The 21,880-nt window shown below is 39.8% G+C and overlaps 8 protein-coding genes across 10 annotated transcripts; 6 read left to right on the top strand and 2 right to left on the bottom strand.

Moving 5' to 3' along the window:
- Positions 1-632: 632 nt before the first annotated feature.
- Positions 633-1,859, top strand: LOC124328389. The gene is made up of 2 exons (XM_046787154.1): positions 633-1,033; positions 1,118-1,859. The coding sequence occupies exons 1-2, from the start codon at positions 702-704 to the stop codon at positions 1,359-1,361; spliced, it is 576 nt and encodes a 191-aa protein (XP_046643110.1). The 5' UTR covers positions 633-701; the 3' UTR covers positions 1,362-1,859.
- A 1,239-nt stretch (positions 1,860-3,098) lies between these two features.
- Positions 3,099-4,088, top strand: LOC124329548. The gene is made up of 2 exons (XM_046788633.1): positions 3,099-3,547; positions 3,633-4,088. Exons 1-2 carry the CDS (start codon positions 3,180-3,182, stop codon positions 3,862-3,864), a joined length of 600 nt encoding a protein of 199 aa, XP_046644589.1. The 5' UTR covers positions 3,099-3,179; the 3' UTR covers positions 3,865-4,088.
- A 1,029-nt stretch (positions 4,089-5,117) lies between these two features.
- LOC124329356 lies at positions 5,118-6,224 on the top strand. The gene is made up of 2 exons (XM_046788408.1): positions 5,118-5,581; positions 5,665-6,224. Exons 1-2 carry the CDS (start codon positions 5,235-5,237, stop codon positions 5,906-5,908), a joined length of 591 nt encoding a protein of 196 aa, XP_046644364.1. The 5' UTR covers positions 5,118-5,234; the 3' UTR covers positions 5,909-6,224.
- A 1,103-nt stretch (positions 6,225-7,327) lies between these two features.
- Positions 7,328-15,897, top strand: LOC124329354. 3 transcript variants are annotated; one of them, XM_046788405.1, is made up of 2 exons: positions 7,328-7,819; positions 7,900-8,439. In XM_046788405.1, exons 1-2 carry the CDS (start codon positions 7,434-7,436, stop codon positions 8,153-8,155), a joined length of 642 nt encoding a protein of 213 aa, XP_046644361.1. In that variant the 5' UTR covers positions 7,328-7,433; the 3' UTR covers positions 8,156-8,439. The 3 variants fall into 3 exon arrangements, 2 of the variants coding, with proteins under 2 accessions (XP_046644361.1, XP_046644362.1); XM_046788406.1 differs by lacking the exon at positions 7,900-8,439 and adding an exon at positions 15,443-15,897 and having other exon boundaries at positions 7,335-7,819; XR_006916755.1 differs by lacking the exons at positions 7,328-7,819; positions 7,900-8,439 and adding exons at positions 15,334-15,367; positions 15,443-15,897.
- On the bottom strand, positions 10,759-11,774 carry LOC124329353. The gene is made up of 2 exons (XM_046788403.1): positions 11,323-11,774; positions 10,759-11,247 (listed from the first exon to the last, which is right to left on the bottom strand). The coding sequence occupies exons 1-2, from the start codon at positions 11,700-11,702 to the stop codon at positions 11,007-11,009; spliced, it is 621 nt and encodes a 206-aa protein (XP_046644359.1). The 5' UTR covers positions 11,703-11,774; the 3' UTR covers positions 10,759-11,006.
- On the top strand, positions 13,181-14,231 carry LOC124329355. Its single transcript, XM_046788407.1, has 2 exons — positions 13,181-13,659; positions 13,731-14,231. The coding sequence occupies exons 1-2, from the start codon at positions 13,295-13,297 to the stop codon at positions 13,975-13,977; spliced, it is 612 nt and encodes a 203-aa protein (XP_046644363.1). The 5' UTR covers positions 13,181-13,294; the 3' UTR covers positions 13,978-14,231.
- A 479-nt stretch (positions 15,898-16,376) lies between the features above and the next one.
- LOC124328285 (G2/mitotic-specific cyclin-B-like) lies at positions 16,377-18,557 on the bottom strand. The gene is made up of 9 exons (XM_046786993.1): positions 18,434-18,557; positions 18,151-18,317; positions 17,867-18,087; positions 17,644-17,812; positions 17,422-17,583; positions 17,110-17,364; positions 16,923-17,041; positions 16,716-16,860; positions 16,377-16,657 (listed from the first exon to the last, which is right to left on the bottom strand). The coding sequence occupies exons 2-9, from the start codon at positions 18,184-18,186 to the stop codon at positions 16,538-16,540; spliced, it is 1,227 nt and encodes a 408-aa protein (XP_046642949.1). The 5' UTR covers positions 18,187-18,317; positions 18,434-18,557; the 3' UTR covers positions 16,377-16,537.
- A 2,014-nt stretch (positions 18,558-20,571) lies between these two features.
- LOC124329417 lies at positions 20,572-21,694 on the top strand. Its single transcript, XM_046788479.1, has 2 exons — positions 20,572-21,105; positions 21,204-21,694. The coding sequence occupies exons 1-2, from the start codon at positions 20,615-20,617 to the stop codon at positions 21,436-21,438; spliced, it is 726 nt and encodes a 241-aa protein (XP_046644435.1). The 5' UTR covers positions 20,572-20,614; the 3' UTR covers positions 21,439-21,694.
- The last annotated feature ends 186 nt before the right edge of the window (positions 21,695-21,880 follow it).

Here is a 21,880-nt window from a genome sequence, read left to right as displayed (position 1 = left end):
TAATTTTGGAAAACGTCTGCAATGATCCACACGGTTTTTCTTATCCTGCATTACGAGACAGTGATTACACAGCATTACTAAACACGTAAAATAAAATTAGAGATTAAGTATTATAATAATGATGATGTAACTTCACGATTATATTCTTAAATTAGCCTACCAGTTACGTAAGTTGCATGTTGCATCATAGCTGAATTTAGTTGTACGGCATATTCAATTAAAATCCGAATTTGTAGCCTATATTCGTGCAAATGGATTTATTTTTTTAGTACAACAAATTACGAAATTGATTTTAGATATATGCGCTGTCGTACTTATATTAGAAGTTAAAAAAAAAGAGGTTTCTAGAGCACCCCACCTTTTCTTCTTCGTCGTATTTCGATTAAAATTTTGAGGTTAACAAATCAACTTTTCCAAATCTAAAAATAACGTGATAGCGACGATATTGTATGATGATATTCCTGCAAACGATCAGCATCATTTGATAAGGGCCAATCCGCTTTCTTAAAAATCTTGACAGAAAACTTAGCAGCCCGAAGCAATCCTGATGTACCCAGAAATCCCAAAGTCGCTGGCCCAGTCAAATAGTCGACCACCAAGACCACCAAATGGGTATAAATAGTTGGTAACTGCTCGTCGTTTATCATCAGTCAAAATAGACTCCAACAGCAGCTGTCTTTCACCAATCCCGAAAACTTAAAATGCGTTTTGAAATTGTCTGTTTGTTGGTCTTGGCCGTGATTTGCGCTTGCGCAGTCGAAGCCCAAAATGACAAAGATCGTTTTCTCTTGAGCGCCTCCTCCATCTCATTTTCCACCTTCACCATCATCAAAAAGAGCACCACCATCACCTCGACCCTTACCAGCACCACCACTTGCACTACTTCTTCGGCCACTTTGACCACCTGCACCATCGGCCGCCGTCGTCGCGGTCTCTTTTACGACGAGGCTGGCGCCCAGGGTCGCGATCGCCGCGGACTTTTCTACAACGACGAAGAGGTCGAGAGCCAGGACGGCAGCGCTTTCCTCGCCAAGTAATTCAATCCATCCTGAACAACCAGTTTAAAAGCTCAATTTTCAATCATTTCTTTCGTTTGAAATATTTTTGTTTGTTTTAGGGCTAGCGATCCCGTGAACGAAGTTGCCGAAGTCAAATCGTCCGTTTCTGCCGATGATGTAGTCATCCCATTGGAAGTCCAGGCTGGTTTCGCTCTGCCCCAAGGACAGGAGGGCAACCGCTTCCTGTTGGCTTTCGGTACTTCAACCATTACGAGCTACACCGTTTCTTCTACCACCATCAGCTTGACTGCCTTCTGCAGCAGCACTAGCGGCTTTGCTCTCTGCGGCGGTGCTGGAAAATAAACGGCAGTGGCAGATTGTCTGATAATTATCCAGCTGCGTCCAGAATGTAATATCACACCCTGACAACTAAACACCCGTGAAATCATATAACATGCTGGTCATCAGTTAACCTTTCTAGCTGTCAATCTAAAAAATCGCGTTTATGCCATGATAAAAAGTATTATCCTTCCGAAAAATCCCACACATGTTGTTGCTCCCGATTTCCCTTCACTACCCTGTAGGTTTGTCGATTTGAAAAAGAAAAAAAATTATAATTTCCCTGTCATCCATAGCACAAGGGCTAGTAGCTTATTTTCGGGTGCTTTCGCTTGAAAATAATGTGAGTAGCTTATTGTTGATCGTCTCGCTCACGGTTGCTCGACTTAATATTTGTAATTGATTATCAAATGATCGTCACAAGTTATACCATCAATTGTACTGAACGGGACTGATGTGTATTTATCCATTCAACTTCCACTCTCTTCTTCCACTGAATTATACAGTTTAGCAGCAACCTGATGATTTGTGTTTCATAAATTGAGTACTTCGCACAGTTTGATTACATTTTAGCTAACCGAAATTGGCATGAAACGAGTCTCGCTCTTTTAAACATAAAGACAACATATATATAGTGATGGATTCTCGTTAACTAATACAAGATACAAAGCGCATATGCAACATAATTATAGATGTGGGATAATAGACGATAAGAGAAAGAAAAGGCTGCGAAATTAATTATTTGTTACGTAATTGAAAATAACGTTTATTTTTAGAGTGAACGTTTGTGGAGTAAAAATTTTTCTTAATTAAGGGTATAATTTTTCGGGGACCACGCTAAAATCTTGGATCTACTTAAAAAAGGAAAATTGCCTTATCCATTTTGAAATTTTGAACTTTTCAAGTTATATAAAAATTGAAATGACGTTCTTTACGTTAATTTAAGTTAAGTAGCGCATTCTTCCAAATATGATCTACCCTTAGTATGCAAATGTTATCGGTAATTCGTAGCTTTGACGTGCCATATAGTATTTCAAAAAAATTCTTTGACAGCACATTATGAATTTATGATTGGTTGATGGAATACACTGAGTTGATTCCAGCCAAATTTTTACGCTAATCCAAGAGCACTATCAACTAATAAAAAATAAAAATAAATTGTGGTAGAGTATAAAATGAGTGAAAGATGTACAGTATCGTCCAAAAAAATCCGAACACCATGGTCTCTTTCTTTATTTTTTAAAAATTCTTCGAGATTTTTTTCTTAATCCTAAAAAATGAACTTTGTAAAACAATTCATTCTACACATAATATGAAGTCTTGAAAGCTAAAAACAAAAAATATACACTAAACTGGGCTTTTGAAAAAGAGGTGCGTTCGGATTTTTTTGGACGATACTGTACACCTAAAAGTTGTCCATGTGGAATTTTTTGATGCTGACTTCGTAATATTTACTTTCATAAAAAAATACAAGGGTATGACCTCAGATCTCGTCGCCATTAGCTTTCCGAAAGAAGAGTATGAGCTGACCTTGGTTTGGCTTCTTATACACCAACAAACATCATTCGAAAACTAATCAACTTTATGAAATTGGATTGGCAACGATCCAGCGTTTGATTGACATTCAAAATGTGTCCGCGTCGGAGTTCACTACCCCTAATAGTCCAGCAAGACAAAACAAGGAAACCAAATAGCTAATAGGCTGAACAGCTAGGTGCGGTACTAGACGGAAGCTGGACCGTATAAATAGAGCAGTGTTCGGCGATGAGCCGAGATAGCCATCACAATACGCTGCTGACCTAACATTCATCTGAAGCTCATCTTCCAGCCACAACACAGAAAATGCGTTTTGAATTTCTATGCGCGCTTATCCTCAGTGTCATCGCCATCTCCGTTGCTAATGATGGTAATAATAAGGTCGCTCCGGATGCGAATGAATCATCCCGACTATTCGTCTACAATGGCAGTTTCTCATTCACCACGTTCACGGTGCTTAAAGCATCCACCACCACTACCTCCACCTTAACCAGCACCACCACTTGCACTACCTCTTCGGCCACTTTGACCACTTGCACCATCGGCCGCCGTCGTCGCGGTCTCTTTTACGACGAAGCCGCTGCCCAGGGTCGTGACCGCCGCGGACTTTTCTACAACGACGAAGAGGTCGCCAGCCAGGACGGCAGCGCTTTCCTTCCTGCTGTTGCTAGGAGGTTTGTTTCAATCATTCTTTATAGAATATTTTGCGGTTAATTTTGATTGAATTAATTTCTAAAAACTAAATTCTTCCATTTCCAGTAACCCTGTTGATGAAGTCCAGTCCAAACCAACTGCTGACGAAACTTTGCTTCCGTTGGAAGTGGAATCCGGCTTCGAGTTGCCAAAAGATAGCCCAGTCAATCGCTTCCTGGTATCATTTGGCACATCAACCCTGACATCTTACGTTGTCACGACTTCAACTGTCAGCCTGACGGCCTTCTGCAGCAGCACGAGCGGCTTCTCGCTCTGCGGAACACCAGGGAAAAAATAAATGGTCGCTTTGGAAAAAATATTTTTGCAATTCAGTGAGTTAGTCGCCACACATCTTATATACAAAAAGCCATGAACATTATTGTTAATCAATTCTGAGGTAGTGCACAATTTTATAGCAAATCATTTCACAAGAAATTTATTTATGAAACAAACCAAACAGGATTATTATGTCTATTCACGTATCTTTCAGATTGAAGACATAAAACAATACACTAATTTACGAATGGCAAGCACGATAATTTTTTTTATTTGACTAATTGTTGTTGTCGAAGCATATTACAATTTACATGTATTGGCGAGGCTGTTTATGTAACAGGTAGGTTTGGTAATAACAAAACTGTTGCGTGGCTGAAATAAGGCTAATTTAACTATAACAAGCATCCTCTCCTGGAAGAATATTGTACCTGGTCATTTACGAGCTTGATTTTTTTGTATGTTTATCTTTCACAGATCGACACGTCGACAACTTGTTTGTGAAGTAAACCACAACGAAAAAATTTAATTTCTTTCCTAGCAACTCGAGTCCATTTCAGTTGGTTTGGTATAGGCATTGGTATAGGCTACATCCTTTTATGTTAGTGTAAAAAAGTTTTATAAACATGTCAAGGGGTTGTTTTCGTATACGTGTTGCAATCCAGATTTACGCTCGTTTATTATCAATAGCTTATTCGGCAGGAAAGCTTAAGAATGCAAGCCATTATTGTTGTTTTTTTCCGAAAATATATCGGAATCTTATCGGCATAATATTCCGGAATTATTCCGGATAACGGTTATTATTCAGCTTGTATTTCTGCTTTTGGAAACGAGAACGGATTCAAATGCAAGAAACAATTCGCCGTAAAAGAGAAGTATTTTCCGATGACATGACAGCCTCTTTTTAAATCACTTTCACTCAAGTCTCCCTTTCCATTTACAACTTTAATTTAGGAAATCAAAGCAAAAAGAATCAAATTTAAATGATTGAGCTCGTGGTTTTCAAGAATACCAGTATACGATGAATGGAGATGCTGTGGACTGAAACGGTCTAATGGCCATTGAGGAATGAGCGATGAGCAGCAACTAGTAAAACTATTGTGTAATAAGCATCAGAAACAACTGTACTATTGTGCACATACATCAGCGTTCGATACATCTAATCAGCTACCGCTGCCGTCAATTAAAAAATCATCAGGCCGTGAGGCGAATTGTTCTCAAATTCACGCTGTTGCGGAGCATTCGGACCGATCCGACCGAATATAAAAGGCCGTTGCCGACCAATATTGAGTTTAACTTCTGTTGGATCTTTCAACTCGATCCGTCGACTGATAAAATCTGCCTTATTCTCTCTAGCCCAGTCAAATAATCGTCTCACCACTTTTCTCCAACAAAATGCGCTTCGCACTTGCTTGCCTGTTGGTCGTGGGAGCTGCCGCCGTCGCTTACGTCGAGGCCCAGGCTCCTGAATCCTCTTTTACTCCGTCCGGAGAATCCGCAACTGACGGGCGCTCCTTTTACACCGTGACTTTGACCTTCTCGACTTCGACGACTATAACCACCACGACTAAGACAGCGACGTGCACCACTTCCACTGCTGGCCTTTCCGTCTGCACCGCTTCCGGCCGACGCCGTCGTGGTCTCCATCTCAGCGGAAACAAAGAAGGTCGCGGGCTATTCTACAATGAGAAAGAAGAACACAGCGAAGATGGCAGCATCTTTTTGCCATCAGCTGTCAAGCCGTAAGTTCTTTTTCTCCGATTGAAATGCTACTATTCATCACACTATTTTAAAATTCCAATTTTGTTCGATTGAAAATCTTTAGAGCCGAGCCTGAGCCTGTCGTGAATGCCGATGCCGAATCCATCCGTGTCGAGCGTGCCCCAGATGCTATCCCTTACGTCATCCAGCCCGGATTTGACGCTCCTTCCAACATTCAGGCCCGCGTTCTTTTGGCTTTCAGCACTATCACAACGACTTCCACGTCGACTACCACGACCACCACATCCCTGACGGCCATCTGTCAGAGCACCACCGGATTCCAAGTGTGCGGCTCCAACGGAAAATAAATCTAGGCCGCGCATATAGGTTCATAACTTATTGTCACAGTATCTCCCTGCGTTGAGATCCAACTTCTATCGGCTTACTGCAAACCAGCTTCCCTCTATTGTTATTTTCGTGTGCTCAATAAACGTCCAAATCGTCGAATGGCGATCGGTGACATTTTCCCCATCACAGTTCAAATGAAGTGGACATCATAGCTTTACTTCTATTGAAATAAATGTCATTAACACCCGCTTTACCCAATTTTGTTGCTCTCGACAGTATATTTATCCGCCTTGCTGAATTCAATCTAACTGGAATAAAATTAGTGCATGATGAAAACTTATTGTACCTTTTTTGCGTCTCAGAATCAATCGACAACTCCCATTATTTAAACTTTTTTTCAGAACAAATATGAAAACAATTATCTTAGTTGAAATTTACTTCCATCATCGTACGACGCTATACTAAATGTAGAATAGGCCTATTATGTACCTAATAATATAAGGTGATATGTTTCACCATATGATTCGTACGGACAACAATAGGTTAACGATGTGCTCGGTCAAATTAAAAAATGTAGTGTCAGTTCACTGTATCTCGAAATCTCTATAATGTCTTGTACGATATTTTTATTCAGCTTTGCTGTATCCGCTTTTATTGTCGGACTGACAATCGCTGTTGTGAAAGTCATTTTAAGCTACGTATGCACGAAATACTACGATAACTTCGTTATATCGTTATACTTGTAAAAGTTTTTTCTAATTATAATACGACTTCGAAAGTTATTGATGAGTACACTGACCTACGATAAGTTACACATAATGCATATTTTACTATTTCTATACGATGACGTGATATAAGCCGAGATAACGGTCAGGAAAATACGCAATGTAATGTTATGTTGCGTCAGAATATTGCAATGTCTGTTACGTCTTTTTAACATCCTTCAATATCCAGGCAAAAATGGTCCTTTAAATTTTTAACAATTATTCCATTTTCTTAGCGTTTCAGAAGAGTTATATGCGTTGCAGCGCTAGCCATCGGCAGTGACATATTTCGCGATGGCGATATCCTTTTTAACCGTGCTACCTATTGTTGGGGTATGGACTATGGATACGAATACGGGAGTAATATGCGTTGTTATGTATAGAAGAAAAGGCTTGTAAAAGTAAGCCATCTACCCATCAGTTGAAGACCGAAAACACGGAATGTATGGTGGCCAAAAAAAAAGGAAATAATAATTTATTAATAATGTCTCTTATCAAAGGATAGTTCCCTACATAAACACAACAAAAAAAAATTACCCATCAAAACATCATCAACCCTCCAGCAAGTCAATTTCGGCTTTGCATCTATAGCCATCTCCATTAATAAATTCTGATTTTCAATCGTCCAGGTCAACCGTGAATTTCTATATAAAGGCAGAGAAATAACGTCAGCGTCTTCAAATTCAAACTGTCCTGAGAGACACATATATCTGGAAATTTCAACCTCTTGTCATTTTATTCAACATTGTTTCGTCGCATCGAGGAAATATCCCATTCAAGAATGCAGTTCCTGTTTTCCAGTCTTGTGATTTTGATTGCATCGGCATGCGTTTTCGTCCAGGCCAAAAGCGATAACAACAACGATAAGGAGGAAAACTTCCGTGCTGGCAGAGCACAGCCTTCTCATGAAGTCGATCTATCGAAAAACCAAGGCCGCTTCATCTTCAAAACGGTAACGCTGAGTCTCCAAACGTCAACCTTCACTACAGTTACCACCAGTGTCACAACCTGCACGACTTCTACTGCCGGCCTTTCCGTCTGCACCGCTTCCGGCCGACGCCGTCGTGGTCTCCATTTGAGCGGAAACAAGGAGGGTCGCGGTCTTTTCTACAACGAGAAAGAAGAATACAGTGAAGATGGCAGCATCTTTTTGCCATCACCTGTCAAGTATACAGCAGTTTCATTTTCACCCAAAAAAATTATAGTTAGAAATCTAATTGGTACGTTGATTATTTGTTGGCATATAGAGAGGAGGAGGCCGCTCCGTCCGTGCAGCAATTGGAATCGGAAGTTGACTCTGTCCGCGAAGTCCGAGCTTCTCCGGAGCCGATCCCCTTTGTCGTCCAGCCTGGATTCGATGCTCCTCCCAGTCTTGGTCGGCTGTTGTTTGCTTTTGCCACGACAACTATCACGTCGACTTCGACTTCAACTAGCACCGCTTCCCTGACGGCCGCTTGTCGAAGCACCACCGGATACCAAGTGTGCAATGCCTTTGGTAAATAAGGATTGATCGAATCACGGACCTTTTACCCCCCAACCACTTCGATCCATTCGGAACTTCACCAGGAGAACACGTTGAAATGAAAAAAAAAAGTTTACACGATGTGACTGTCGAAGATGACTTATACTGTATTTATTTACACACACACAGCACAACTTGACATTTGAAATTTTGTGTTCAAATTCTAAACTTGTACATCCTGGTCCGTTCGCTCTGTTCTTTAAGGTGGCCACCCAGCACCCTTTATTCTCCCAAAATAATTAAATAAATTTTATCAGCATTTAAATAAGATGTTCAATTTATTTCTCTAAATCTCATTTTCTAAAATATTTTTGAGTTGAATGATTATTTTACTATTAAAACATAGATGACATAAATTTCGGGAAAATAATTTTTCTTTATCACAGAATTTTGAAAAGAATAAAAGGCATCGGTTGACATTGAAATAGTAAAGAAGCAAATAACAAATAGATTTACATTTTTATAAACTATATTAATGCTCCTGATCAAATGAGCTGGAAATGAGGGGAAAAGAAGCTGGACAATTTTGCTTGGCTGATTTTCAGCTCGCTAAATACGGTTATGCGGAGGGTTATGTCTATGTAATATACACATAACCCTCCGCACAACTCTGTTACCACGAATTCAGACGACGGAGAATTCATGGAATAGGATAGACTGCAAAAATCATCTGGTTCAAAATTTATTTGATTGATTACAAGAAAAAGAAGAACTAATACCTATAATAAATATATATCCTAAAAAGTAAAAAACGCTGAAGGGATTCTTTCCATCACCTTCTCGTAATTCACTGGGCGGTTCCCAGCGGATAAAGCTAAGCTATATAAAGGAAGATCAAACTCACAGTTTGGAAATCTTGAAGGTTCTATTTCTTGCTCTTGTCTCATATAAAAGAAAAGCACAATGCAACTTCTATTCGAATGCCTCTTGATCTTGTCGGCAGTCTACTGCTCTTCGGCCCAGTACGAATTAAATCCCGGACCAAATTTCCGAGCTGGCCCACAGCCATCGTTTGAAGCTGATCAAATAAAGGCCGATGACCGCTTCATCAAAACAGCGTCGTGGACTCTGACAACGTTGACCGTCACTACAGTTACCACTGCGTAACTAAACTTATCACTAACTAAACTTAACTAAACTCAACTAAACTTACCATTTAACTAAACTTACCACTAGCGTAACAACATGCACCACCTCCACTGCCGGTCTCTCCGTCTGCACCGCTTCCGGCCGCCGTCGTCGTGGTCTTAACTTGGGCGGAAACAAGGAAGGGCGCGGTCTTTTCTACAACGAACAAGAAGAACAGAGCGAAGATGGCAGCATTTTCCTTCCTCTACCTGAAACGTAAATATTTTCTTACGGCTTATTAATTTGAGTATACAAACAAGGTGACCACTCTATAATGATTTTATTTTAAATTATGTGTCAACAGAAACCAAGATGAAGCCGTGAAATCTGTAGCTGAGCCAGCCCGAGAAGTCCGCATGCAAGAAGCAGCACCGGTCCCATTTGTCGTCCAGCCCGGATTCAACGCTCCTGCCGGCCAAGGCCGAGTTTTGCTGTACTTTGGAACCTCAACTGTCACGACCACTTCTACAACAACTACCACTACTTCATTAACTGCCGCCTGCCGAAGCACCACTGGGTACCAATTGTGTGGATCTACTGGCAAATAAAGTTTTGCTTGACAATCTTTTGCATTAATTTTGCCCTACCAAAAATTTTGGGGGGGAGGGGGGACAAATTCTGGTATATTTATCAAAATGACAAAATAAAACAACCCTTTTAGACCTTTGTTGAAAGAATTTAATTGAATTACTGGGCCATTTTTATTGTATTTATGGTGTGATCGAGACCCATTCCGTTTGGGAAATGGACAAATGGTTGTAAAGTGAAATGAATAATACATTTTGAAACCGTCGATAAATTATTTGATTTTACGAATTTTGTGTGCTCTATACAGGCTTTTCTATTGTTCGTGTTCCCCAATCTAAATCACTCAATATTGACCATCGTAGATAGAGAAAATAAATAAGTTAAATAAAATATTAAATACGCTACTACTTACATTTTGCCGCATTTTGCTTTATTGGGCTCGCGCATAACATTAAAGAAATTAGCTGCTATAACGATAGCGATAACGATTAATAACGAAGAAAATACACTTAAGCGCATCACCAGCGAGCTGCCCAAGTTATTCTTTTTTAGTCTGAACAAGTGAACCCACATGAATCAAGGCAAATAACGATTAATAACGAACTTAGATTTTTATTTTCCGAATTTTGTTAAAGTAATAGTTGAAAATAAAAAGCTTATTGATTTAAAATTCTAGTAGATAAATACGCAGTCACACACACGCCCCAGCACGAACTAAGAAAACACTATAAGAAGTACCTATTTCTAAGCCAAAGGCTATATGCATCAAGCGTTAAACAAAGATATGCACTGTAACCAGGAGACGAATTTTTTGAAAGTGGAATCTCTTTTTCATTATTTATTGTGAATTGATACCGTATCTCATTATTTGTCATTATTATTCCTTTAAGATTTCATATCAACCAAACAATCCAAAGTCCAACAGGTCTTAGGCGTTAAAACTTAAGTGTATTCAGGTTTGAATTTTCTGGCTATAACGCAGGGGTACCAAAACGAACGATCAAGGAAATGACTACTTACTATACAATATAAATGGTTTGAACAAGTCATTTTTTTCAGGATAAATAATCCATAATTTAAATTCAAAGTTTGAAGGCTGGAAGAAAAAATCGGATGTCGTTTGGGTTGGGATAATGCAATAATGCAAGATTCTGCAAGCAGATCAACCTATAGTATTTATTTGCCGTTGGATCCGCACACCTGGTATCCGGTGGTGCTACGACAAGCTGCAGTCAATGAGGAGGTGGTAGTTGTCGTAACAGTGGTGGTCGTTGTTGAGGTTCCAAAGTACAGCAAAACGCGACCCTGGCCGGCAGGGGCGTTGAATCCAGGCTGGACAACAAAAGGGATCGGGGCTGTTTCCTTGCGGACTTCTCGGCTAGGCTCAACTTCTGATTTCACAGGCTCAGTTTCCTCCCTGTCATCATAAACAAATATAACAAATTGTTGGGTGCAATACTTGACAAAACATTTTGAGCAGCAAATCATTTACTTGGCAGGTGATGGCAAAAAGATGCTGCCTTCTTCGGCCAGTTCCTCGTTCTCATTGTAGAAGAGCCCACGACCTTCCTTGTTTCCGCTCAAGTTAAGACCACGACGACGGCGGCCGGAAGCGGTGCAGACGGAAAGGCCAGCAGTGGAAGTGGTGCATGTGGATATCGCAGTAGTAGTCGAGGTGATGGTGGTCGTTGACAGAGTCAGCGACACGGTTTTGATAAAACGTTCATCAACCTTCTCGACGTCAAAGGAAGGATGCGGATTTTCTCTTTGTTGGACATTATCCTTGTAATAGTGTTCAGGATCTAACTGGTACTGAGCTGACGCACAGAAAACCAAGGAAAAGAATAAAAAACTAGCGAAAGCAGACTGCATTTTCTTAATTAGTTGGTTTCCTTTTCTTTGTAATAAATCGGATAGAGCTCGGACTTTTAAGAAGTGTCTGCTCAAGACTTTAGCCACCTTTATATACCCAACCGTTCTACAACTTCTAGAGCTCATATCGAATCATACGTTGTGTACGAGTCGCTCAAGGGTACATAAGCGTTATTTTTTTTTTTAAATCAAACATTAAATGGAGAGGAAAATTATCTTGGTAGTGCAAGCTATATTGCCAGATCCTTGCTTTACTTTACCGGCAATTTAATTCATTGATAATCAATCAAACTGTTCCGAAAGAGCGAAACCCTTTCATTTTCAGGGATTTCAAATGATGCCTCACTGCGTGTCCGCAAGCAAGCTCATTGGCTTTACGGAATAACCTTGTCTTCTGGTACATCAATGTCCAGTAGCGATGTTCAGGTCAGTGAAAAATTCAAAATAACATTTCTGGTTATGGTAGTTTGTTAGTCCAGCTTTAAAGTTTTTATATTTCTCTTAGAAACTAATAGAAATATCAAAGATGGATTAGGCTGGATTCGCATTCTATTTCCCTTATTCGATAAGAATAATATGCTACTGGAAAATTCCAGAATTGCCTGAGGGCTACAGTACATTTAACATCGTTATCTAATCGATCAAATAGTTGATGATGCAGAAACCCTTTAATTTATGGACATTTTTTTTATTAGATTTCGCGTCTCCCCGCAAGCAGTTGCGAAAAGTAAATTGCTTCTGCGTTATATTTCTTCTCATTCTGGTTGCTTTTCAGTTTTCACTTTTCCGATCAATCGCCAAGCTAGTTGACGTCGGTTGGTAAGGAAATTTAGTTAGAAGTACTCACCAGTTCCACACGGATTCTATTTCAAGTCTGTACAATGAATGTAAGTCACATTGTAAGTATTCCGCAAAAGCGGTATTGATGATATTGAACTATTATTGAAGTTATTTGTCTAAATTATTTCTTGTGCCTTTTCATTTCAAATTCATTTTTAAGCAACAACACTTCACAGTAGAGTTGACGAAATAGGCTAACTGACTGCCGGTGAAACATTCGGGTATAATTCTCGCAAAATTGTGTTGATTACTTGATTTTCTTGTAACAAAAAGGTCGGTGTTGCAAGAAGATGAAGAAATAAGGAAAACCAGACAATCAACACATTTAAAAACAAGTTTAAAAATAAGAACATCCGTTATTGGTTCGATAGATACAAAAGTAGCCCAGAAATCAAAATGTCCATAGGCAACGCGGGTCGAATGCAATAATGCTGCTGCTGAACTCCTGTTCAACAGATTCTTGCCTACATACACATACACTGTACACTAGATGAACCATCCATTAAACTAATCAAAAGATCATCAACCCCGCAGCGCATAACGTTCTATATCTATTTAGTGCAACACATATGCTGACCCGAAAAGCTAAACCTAAAGTGAGCCGTGCGATCATAATAGTATATAAAGCCACGTCCACATATAAACCCACTCAATCACTCAGCAAGATAGCTCTTGAATTCCGCAATCGACCTTTTTTATTTTGCCAACCACCTTTTGTCGATCGTCACCTTTTCTTTAATTAAAAATAAAAAATGAAACTATTGATTTCCAGCATATTGATGTTGGCTGTAGCAGCCTGCGTTTACGCCGAGGCGCAACCGGAGAACAACTTCCAAGCTGGCGGCCCACAGCCTTCTTATGACGACAACAAACCAGTCAGCGAAGGTCGATTCATCTTCAAAACTGTGTCGGTTACTCTTCAAACTTTGACCATCACCTCAACCACCACCAGTGTCACAACCTGCACCACTTCCACTGCTGGCCTTTCAATCTGCACCGCTTCCGGCCGACGCCGTCGTGGTCTCCATTTAAGCGGAAACAAGGAAGGGCGTGGTCTTTTCTACAACGAGGATGAAGAACACGACGACAACAACAACGTTTTCCTGCCTCAACCAAAGTAAATGTCTTTTTCTTTTTTTCATTGCAAAACACATTTTTTTATGGATCTGACTTATATTTATGTATTAGGGATGAGAGTTCATCCGTGGAATCTGGAGTCGTATCTCTTCGCGAAGGCAGAGAGACTCCCAGTACGCCGATCCCGTTCGAGGTTCAACCCGGGTATGAGGTTCCCCAAGGCCAAGGACGTGTCTACTTGGCTTTCCGTACGTCGACCATCACGACGACTTCCACCGTCACTTCCATCGCCTCCTTGACGGCCATCTGTATCAGCACCACCGGATTCCAGGTGTGCGGATCCCAGGGCAGAAAATAAATCGCAACGCGTAGAATTATTCTCAGGATTCATCGAACCAGATTGACTCTCGTTCTATCGACTCCTCGTCCGTTATTATCCGACTTCCCATTCCGACGGCTTTCCGAATGATTATGATCTTGATTCATTCATGAAATATTTACATTAATTAAAGCGATTTTGTTAAAGATGTTATATTATGTCCTCGGTCGTTCCTGTTGGGTGTTACGATAACTCGCCCCCATGGAAAACTGAATACACTTTGAATAAGCATATTTTAAACATGTGTAATCTTTTTCATGACAGCGACAACTTGCAGGGGTAACTGTTAGAATGAATTTTTTTTTCTATCATAGGCAACTATTCCAACGTGACGTGAGGGAAAAAACCTATTTAAAAATTAGTCTGACAAAGTATAACATCAGCATATGCAAGAGAGATAAATAATGGAAATTAATATGCGAAGAGACAACGGGAAAACCCGAAAAGTATCCAAAATTGACTCATATGTGAGATAAAATAAAACAGTACGGTGTGACACTCGACGATAGGCTAAGAAATTATTCTATTCTATCTAGTGGTACGTATCTTATACGCAATAAACAGCTAACCTACTGGCTACTGACCTCTCATCACACTTAACATATCTGATGTAAATATTCTGACTTTACATTTCTTTCACAATCGGATGCATAAACACAATAGAAGTACAAATCATGTTCTCGGAAAATGTAATAAGATGAGAGGGTTTCGCAACCTCTGCTTAGAAAGAAGTTTGATTGATTAGGAAGACTACTCAATGGCCCGCAGTAAAAAATGGGATGTTCAAAACACTATTTTGTGCGCAATATCACTTAAGGATCGAAGATTACACACGTGAACCCTTGAGCGACTCTATTCACACTCGTTTAAGTGCCACAGCAAAATGAGGCGGGTTCCCAAGCGAGTTCAGTATAAAAAGAACGACAAATCTGCAATCAATACTTCTTATCTTGCTGGTTCTCAGTCAACCGCCATAAACACAAATTTACAAAATGCGGCCCCAACTCGCAAGCCTTTTCATCTTGTCCGTAGTAATTTGTTTGGTTTCGGCCGAGAACCAGTCGACTCCCAACAACGACCCAGCAAAAGAAATTGGCAACCCACAGCCTTCTTTCACCGCTGAGGAGAATGATGAGCGTTTCCTCGTTAAAACAGTGTCGCTGACTCTGTCGACGACGACTAGCACCACAACAACGACTAAAACATTCACTTGCACCACTTCCACTGCTGGCCTTTCCGTCTGCACCGCTTCCGGCCGACGCCGTCGTGGTCTTAACTTGAGCGGAAACAAGGAAGGTCGTGGGCTCTTCTACAATGAGAACGAGGAACTGGCCGAAGAAGGCAGCATCTTTTTGCCGTCACCTGCCAAGTAAATGATTTGCTGCTCAAAATGTTTTGTCAAGTATTGCACCCAACAATTTGTTATATTTGTTTATGATGACAGGGAGGAAACTGAGCCTGTGAAATCAGAAGTTGAGCCTAGCCGAGAAGTCCGCAAGGAAACAGCCCCGATCCCTTTTGTTGTCCAGCCTGGATTCAACGCCCCTGCCGGCCAAGCTCGCGTTTTGCTGTACTTTGGAACCTCAACTGTCACCACCACTACTACGACAACAACCACTACTTCAATAACCGCCATTTGTCAAAGCACCACTGGTTACCCAGTATGCGGATCCCACGGCAAATAAATCTTTGATGACGGTTCCTGTCTTAATGCCCACCCTAATGACGAAATCCCGCGAAATCCAGTTAAATGGCGTATTTACTATGTTGTTAGTGCTGTATGTTATTTACGTATTTCATGCATTCACTAATATCCATTAAAATTATCTATTAATTCAACAATACTGTTTGTTTATGTGAAGCGGCGGAAAATTTTAAATATACTATGCAAGAGTTACCTTAATGATTTTGTACACGAATATATTTTGATCAACTTGTCTAGTACTCTATATAATCGCAAATAGTGCTGTAGGATATCGTAGCCTTTCTTTCACTTTCATGTGTAGTGTTGTATGCAATTATATTTAGCATATCCGCATTAGCCACTAGCGCAAAAGTCAACGCACTCATTTACGGTGATAATTTACAATGCCAAAGAACTGAGTTTGCATGTTCAATATCCATGTTCTGTTTCCACGAAACGCCCCAAATTCTCAAGAAAACTAGATGTTGTCCTGCGCTCTTCATCAAACATGAACATACCTATACTTTTCTCTCCGATAGTCTAGACACCCAGGGGAAACAAGTGTTCACGTCTTTAGAATTCAGAGAAAGAAACAAGCGTAGATATTTTTTGGTTATGCAAAATATATATTTCTTTTATCTATGTATTACGGTATACAAGCCTCTAAACCCATACGAATTGTTAGGATATCATGTGGAAGCCAAGAAGAATTTCGCAAATGCAAGAGAATTAAAAATACATGAACGTTCGAGATAATTTGAAATTTAGAAAACACAAAGTCACGGTCAATGACTTGAAAAAGAAAAAAAAGTGCCGTTTAAAATTAGCAACCATCATTAGGATAAGAAACATGGGTTAAATATTCGAGTTTTTCAGCGCCATCTTGGCACAGAAGGCATGAGTAGCTGGAGACCTGAGATGTGGAAGGGTGCTGATTTGGTAAAATTTCGAGACACGATACTTTCTCCGAATAGCCTACGAAAACAACAAGCAATTAATAAACATACAACACGACACATTAAAAACAACTCACCTGATACTTGCTTGTTTCTGATTTGATAATCAAAGAACAAAATTTCTCAACAATCGGCTCCAGAGATTCGTAAGTGTATCCAGAATAATAAATTAATGTGTCGTTCCATAAAACATCAATGGGGTTTTCATGTTCGTCAAGAATTCTGAACGTAAAACAACAATACATGAAACATGCAATGCGGTACACAAATGAACAAAAACTTACTTGAGAGATAAGCACAACGAGGCTGCAGCAAGTTGTGATGGCATAACATGGCAGAACTCGTATTCTGGCAGCGACAATTCCATCAAATACTTCGACAAAGTGTGATGGAGAACGTCCACCTAATCGTTTCACAGAGCAAAATTGTAATCGGGTGAATCGACGAGGCGAATAATACGATGCAACTTACCCAGTCATAGACGTGTGTAGCAGCTTTAGTGTATCGGCGCAAGAAATGAAGAGGAAGAGGGCGACCAAGATTGAAGTCCAATGCCTTCAGGATACGCAACTCCATGCGCAGAATTTCCTTCTTGTTGTAGGCCTTGTCCGACATGAAAACGAAATCGTCAATCTCTGGAGTGTACATCTCCTCGAATTTCGAAGCGATGAACATGGAAGTAAGGCCAACAAGCTGTAGATCATGTCGCACAACAGAAGGCTCAATCTAGAGAGAAAAATAAAATACACTAATTGGAAACAATGAAACAACAATGCAACTCACTTGAAGAAAACGATCCATGGTAGCCACAGTCAAGTACAATGTTTCCTGGAGCAGTTTGAAACGAGCATGCACTTCCACCATCCAGTCAATCAAAATTGTACGCATGTTTGGCTTGATCTTGTAACCAATTTCCATGTAATTGGACTTGATGACAGTCTTCTCCTACATTAACATTATTTTAGTAAAACACTACACAGAAATAAATGTATAAGAAAAAAGTACCTCCAACTCATTCAGATACTTGTAGATGTCCTTGACATAGACGGCAACTAGCTGGGGATTAGTTTCAGTGTCAATATCTTCAAATTCCAAATTCTGAGAAGAAAATGATGATCGTCTCTCAGCCTCTACAGCAGGCTTGACAACTTCTTTTTCAGATGGAAGAGGTAAACTAGAGAATATTTGATTTAAGATTTAGGACACACATAGACAGTCAATAATTTACTTCTCTATTTCTTGAATTTGCTTCTTTGCAACAGATTTGGAAGGCACATGTTGAGGTTTCTTAAAATCAACTTCAGAGACGACATTTGTAAGAGCCGATCTGTTGCTGCAAATGTCTCCCAGAACAGCCCTCTGCTTAATTGCTGATACATTAAAATTCCCACTTGGTGCCAGACTGCTCTTGCCTCTTGGCATAGCAATATTTTCACCTTCATCATGGACCTGCCATCCCATTAAACATACATGTAAAATTTCTAGCAGATAATTCACAACACTGATAGTTACCGATATAGCAGAGGGGAATACTTGTGTCACAGACATGATGTTACACTATTTCAATGGCTTGACTGATAATTTGATAAAATCCACGTCGATTCGTAAAACTCATCGGGCAATCAGCAGTCTTACAAGGAGCACGCCACGAGATGAAATCGAATGATGTAACTATAAATCTAAGCCCAAAATACAAAGACGTTACGTTAGAAGTTACAACACTACGTGACAAAGTTATGCAGATGGAAAGTAATCTTCATTACGACGATTTAAATACATTAGCAAGAGACCTTACCTTTCAGAGGATACAACTGCGAATGATTCTACTTGAAAAAACTTGGAAGCAGGTAAACTTGACAGGGAGGACTGAAAGGAATTTGTCGGGGGGTTGAGAACTACGATGTGACACAATGGCGGCATTTGAAAACAATACGGATTTTTAAATTCAATTCAAAAATGCTGTGTTGCCGTAGTACAGCGTTGACATTTGAACAAATGTGATATATGTTTACGCTTTTGGAAAATAAGTTTTCTTTTCATTATTTAATTAAAAATGTGAACGATGTGATATTTTTTAATTTGCGTACTTGAAACTTTAAGCTGAATACATTTTTCAAAATTACTTCTCAATGGCACGCATTATTTTCAGACTGTTAAAATAATTTTTCTATTTGTGAATTATGGAATGTTTGTGCTGGACTAATGGCAGACTGAGACTGGTAGCTAATATTTCGATTTTGTAAGCAACATTCAATCAGCCTTAATATGCTAATTGTCAGATTATTTTCCATTAATTTATTATGTAACAGCTAATTTGTTAGTTAAAAGTTGCTCAGTTGCTCTGGCTGCTCACCAGGGCACAGTAATATTGCATATTACATATTAGATATCATGACAGAACAAAGTGGACTCACAATTCTATCGAAGAGCCTGTTTCTATTTTACGAGTTCATTGTTCTCTGGAAGCTTTGATTGCGGAACAAAGAAAGATTTTTTTTTTATTCAGGCGAAAATAAAATAAACATTTCAGACAGATTTGAACCGTTGAGTGACCTTCTTATATCGACAGAAATTTAAATTATAAAAAAAAAAAATATATTGGCCGGTTCGCAAGAGCCTAGCGCAAGTTATCAATCACATCAACAATATAGACCCCGCCATGTCTGTCGAATACGAACGCAAAGTACAGCATTACACGCTGTGGGCCGAATCGCAATGGGATTTTAATGATTTCCACGTTCTGAACAAGAGGTATCATCAGCTACTGAAGCAATCAGCGAACTGCGAGTATAGGTTGTCTTTCTTTTTCGTCTATATCTGATGGATTGTGTCTCTGTATATTCTTCGTCCCGCGAGCGAATTTTATGAATTCCAAATTTCTCTCAAATGAGATTATTGTCTTGAATTTCTGGTGCATTGATCCTGAAAGAAATAAAAAAAAAAGGCGTAAATTATTCGTTCCATCCACAGTGTGAATAAACTTACTGGAATCTTTACTACCTGCATTCCGATTTCTTTCTCGTTTCTTGTTCTTATTTAATGGTTTGATTTTTCAATATTATTTGTCCTGTTTAAATAGCCTAGAACCCGACTCGCATCAGAAGAAAGAAGTGAAATATTGAGATTGAAGTCATTGAACAAATTGGCAATATGCGGGGCAGTGTGTGAAATGATCTGTAAAAACTGCTAACGAGGCTTGAATTAAGCTTTATTTTGAATCAACCGACTTTTTCATGTGCTGGGGTCAAGAACGTTGAACTTTTGTATAGCCCTTTAGGCCAATGTCATTGAAGAATGGACGCGCGATGAAAAATGTAATAACTTAACCTGTCATCATCGGGTGAACGTAATAACACGGCTTCACCATATCAAAGGCTTTAGCCGATGTCATGTGGACTATTGTCTAGGATATGAAAACGAATCCTAATAATTGAATGCTGAATTCCCGTGTTCTTGTGTGCTACTATAGCGCTTTGTTTGTTGTTGTTTTTTGAAGACCCGTGAGAAAATCCAATTACATTGGCATGAGATGCAAAATAATTCTGATTCCGACAAAAGAAAGAAAAGAATATCATCAACAATTCGGAATAGCTTCCATCGATGCAGACTCACTTGCCCTATACTTAGAATTATGACGTTCGTTCTTCCGACGATGCTGAATCGCGTGACGAAATTGAAAACTTCACTCAATCGAAGCTCTTCAGACGGACTGGCAAGAAAACCCATAAAGATGATAACATAGTAACCAGCAGAAATCAAAATGATTCGTTAAAATCAGGTTCGTTGAAACGCCCTAAATGTCACTCAATGTCGTCAACGCAGTAAATTCGGACATTATTTTGAGCCCATCTCTCAAGATACTACACGAAAGATTCGGTTCAAAATTGGTATAAAAGGGAGTCGAGGGTGTAAATATGCGACATAAAATCCAATCTCTTTCTTCCGGCCAGAGACAGTCTAAAATCCTCACGAAAAAATGTTCCGTTTAGAGTTGGTAATTGGTTTCTTAATTCTGGCTGTTGTTTCCGGAGAGCCGCAGCATTACTACCATCCGATTGCCTATCCAGTGCAATACCTGTATCCGTCACCGGTGTATGCAGTGAACAATCAGCCATCAGCACAGCTGGAATCTTCGCATCAGCCATCCGAATTCTTTCGAAGCGGCGGCTTTCCTTATCAACAAGAGCCACAGCAGCAGCAGCCGTCCGTACCCGCCGGAATTCCGCACGACTCCCGCTTTTTTAATTTGCTGTCGGGTAACAACGGAGGAGCGTTGATCAAATTAACTTACTCGACTTCTATAACTACGACAACGAACACAATCACCAAATTCTGCACCACGTCCACTGCGCCTTTGATCACTTGCTCCCCGGCTGGTCGCCGTCGCCGTTCCGCTTCACGTCGCGGTCTCTTTCACAACGACGACGATGCAACCGCGTTTAACGAAAAAATTGATTCAGTAAAACCGTAAGAATTCATTTTTTTTTTATTGTATTATTATATTTTAAAAAGCCCTTATAATTGTTTAATTTTATCAACTGATTATTTTGATGGTTGACTGACAGGGATTCGGAGCTACCCGCTGCTTTGAATGAGGATGTTAAGATCAACCGTGAAGCTCGTATGGAACTGCCTTCCTCTTCTCTGCGCTCTTCCATGTCCGGAAACCGCGTAATAGGACGTCAACTCATCTCTTGGGGCGTGTCCACCTCGACAGTGACAGCCATTGCTACTTTTACTTCCGTTCTTACGGCTGTTTGCGCCAGCACTAGCGGCTTCGCAGCTTGTGTCTCTGGTTAATTGTTCATTACAAGAATGAACTACCCAACCGTGAAGCGTTTGTTTTGGATTCTACATTGCGCAATTTAATCTGCTCCCGCACTTCCCTCTTCATATTATATACATCTCCGTATAAGTAATTAGACATCAACAATTGGCCATTCAATATTAATTTAACCCTGCCGTGTGTTTTGACATTTCGCATGAACAAGCTGACGAAACACACATATTTATTTTTATTTGTTCCATCAGAAATACAAGCAAATTAATGTTCAGACATGCTAGACTCGTTTCATTGGATTTTTTATTATTATTTTATTAGTTAGTATATCGCATCATAGGTTGTACACAGGTACTACTGCTGCATCTGCCCTAAGGTTGAACTTTCATGTCTTGTTGCAACCTTCGGAGCTTACACCCTAATTACGGATCAATCAGTCAATGTCTTTGTTCTTGAACTCGC

Source organism: Daphnia pulicaria, chromosome 3 (assembly GCF_021234035.1).
Source record: "Daphnia pulicaria isolate SC F1-1A chromosome 3, SC_F0-13Bv2, whole genome shotgun sequence".
Taxonomy (NCBI): Eukaryota; Metazoa; Arthropoda; class Branchiopoda; order Diplostraca; family Daphniidae; genus Daphnia; species Daphnia pulicaria.
Note: the sequence above shows the minus strand (reverse complement) of the source record. Positions and strands in the feature narration are given on the sequence as shown.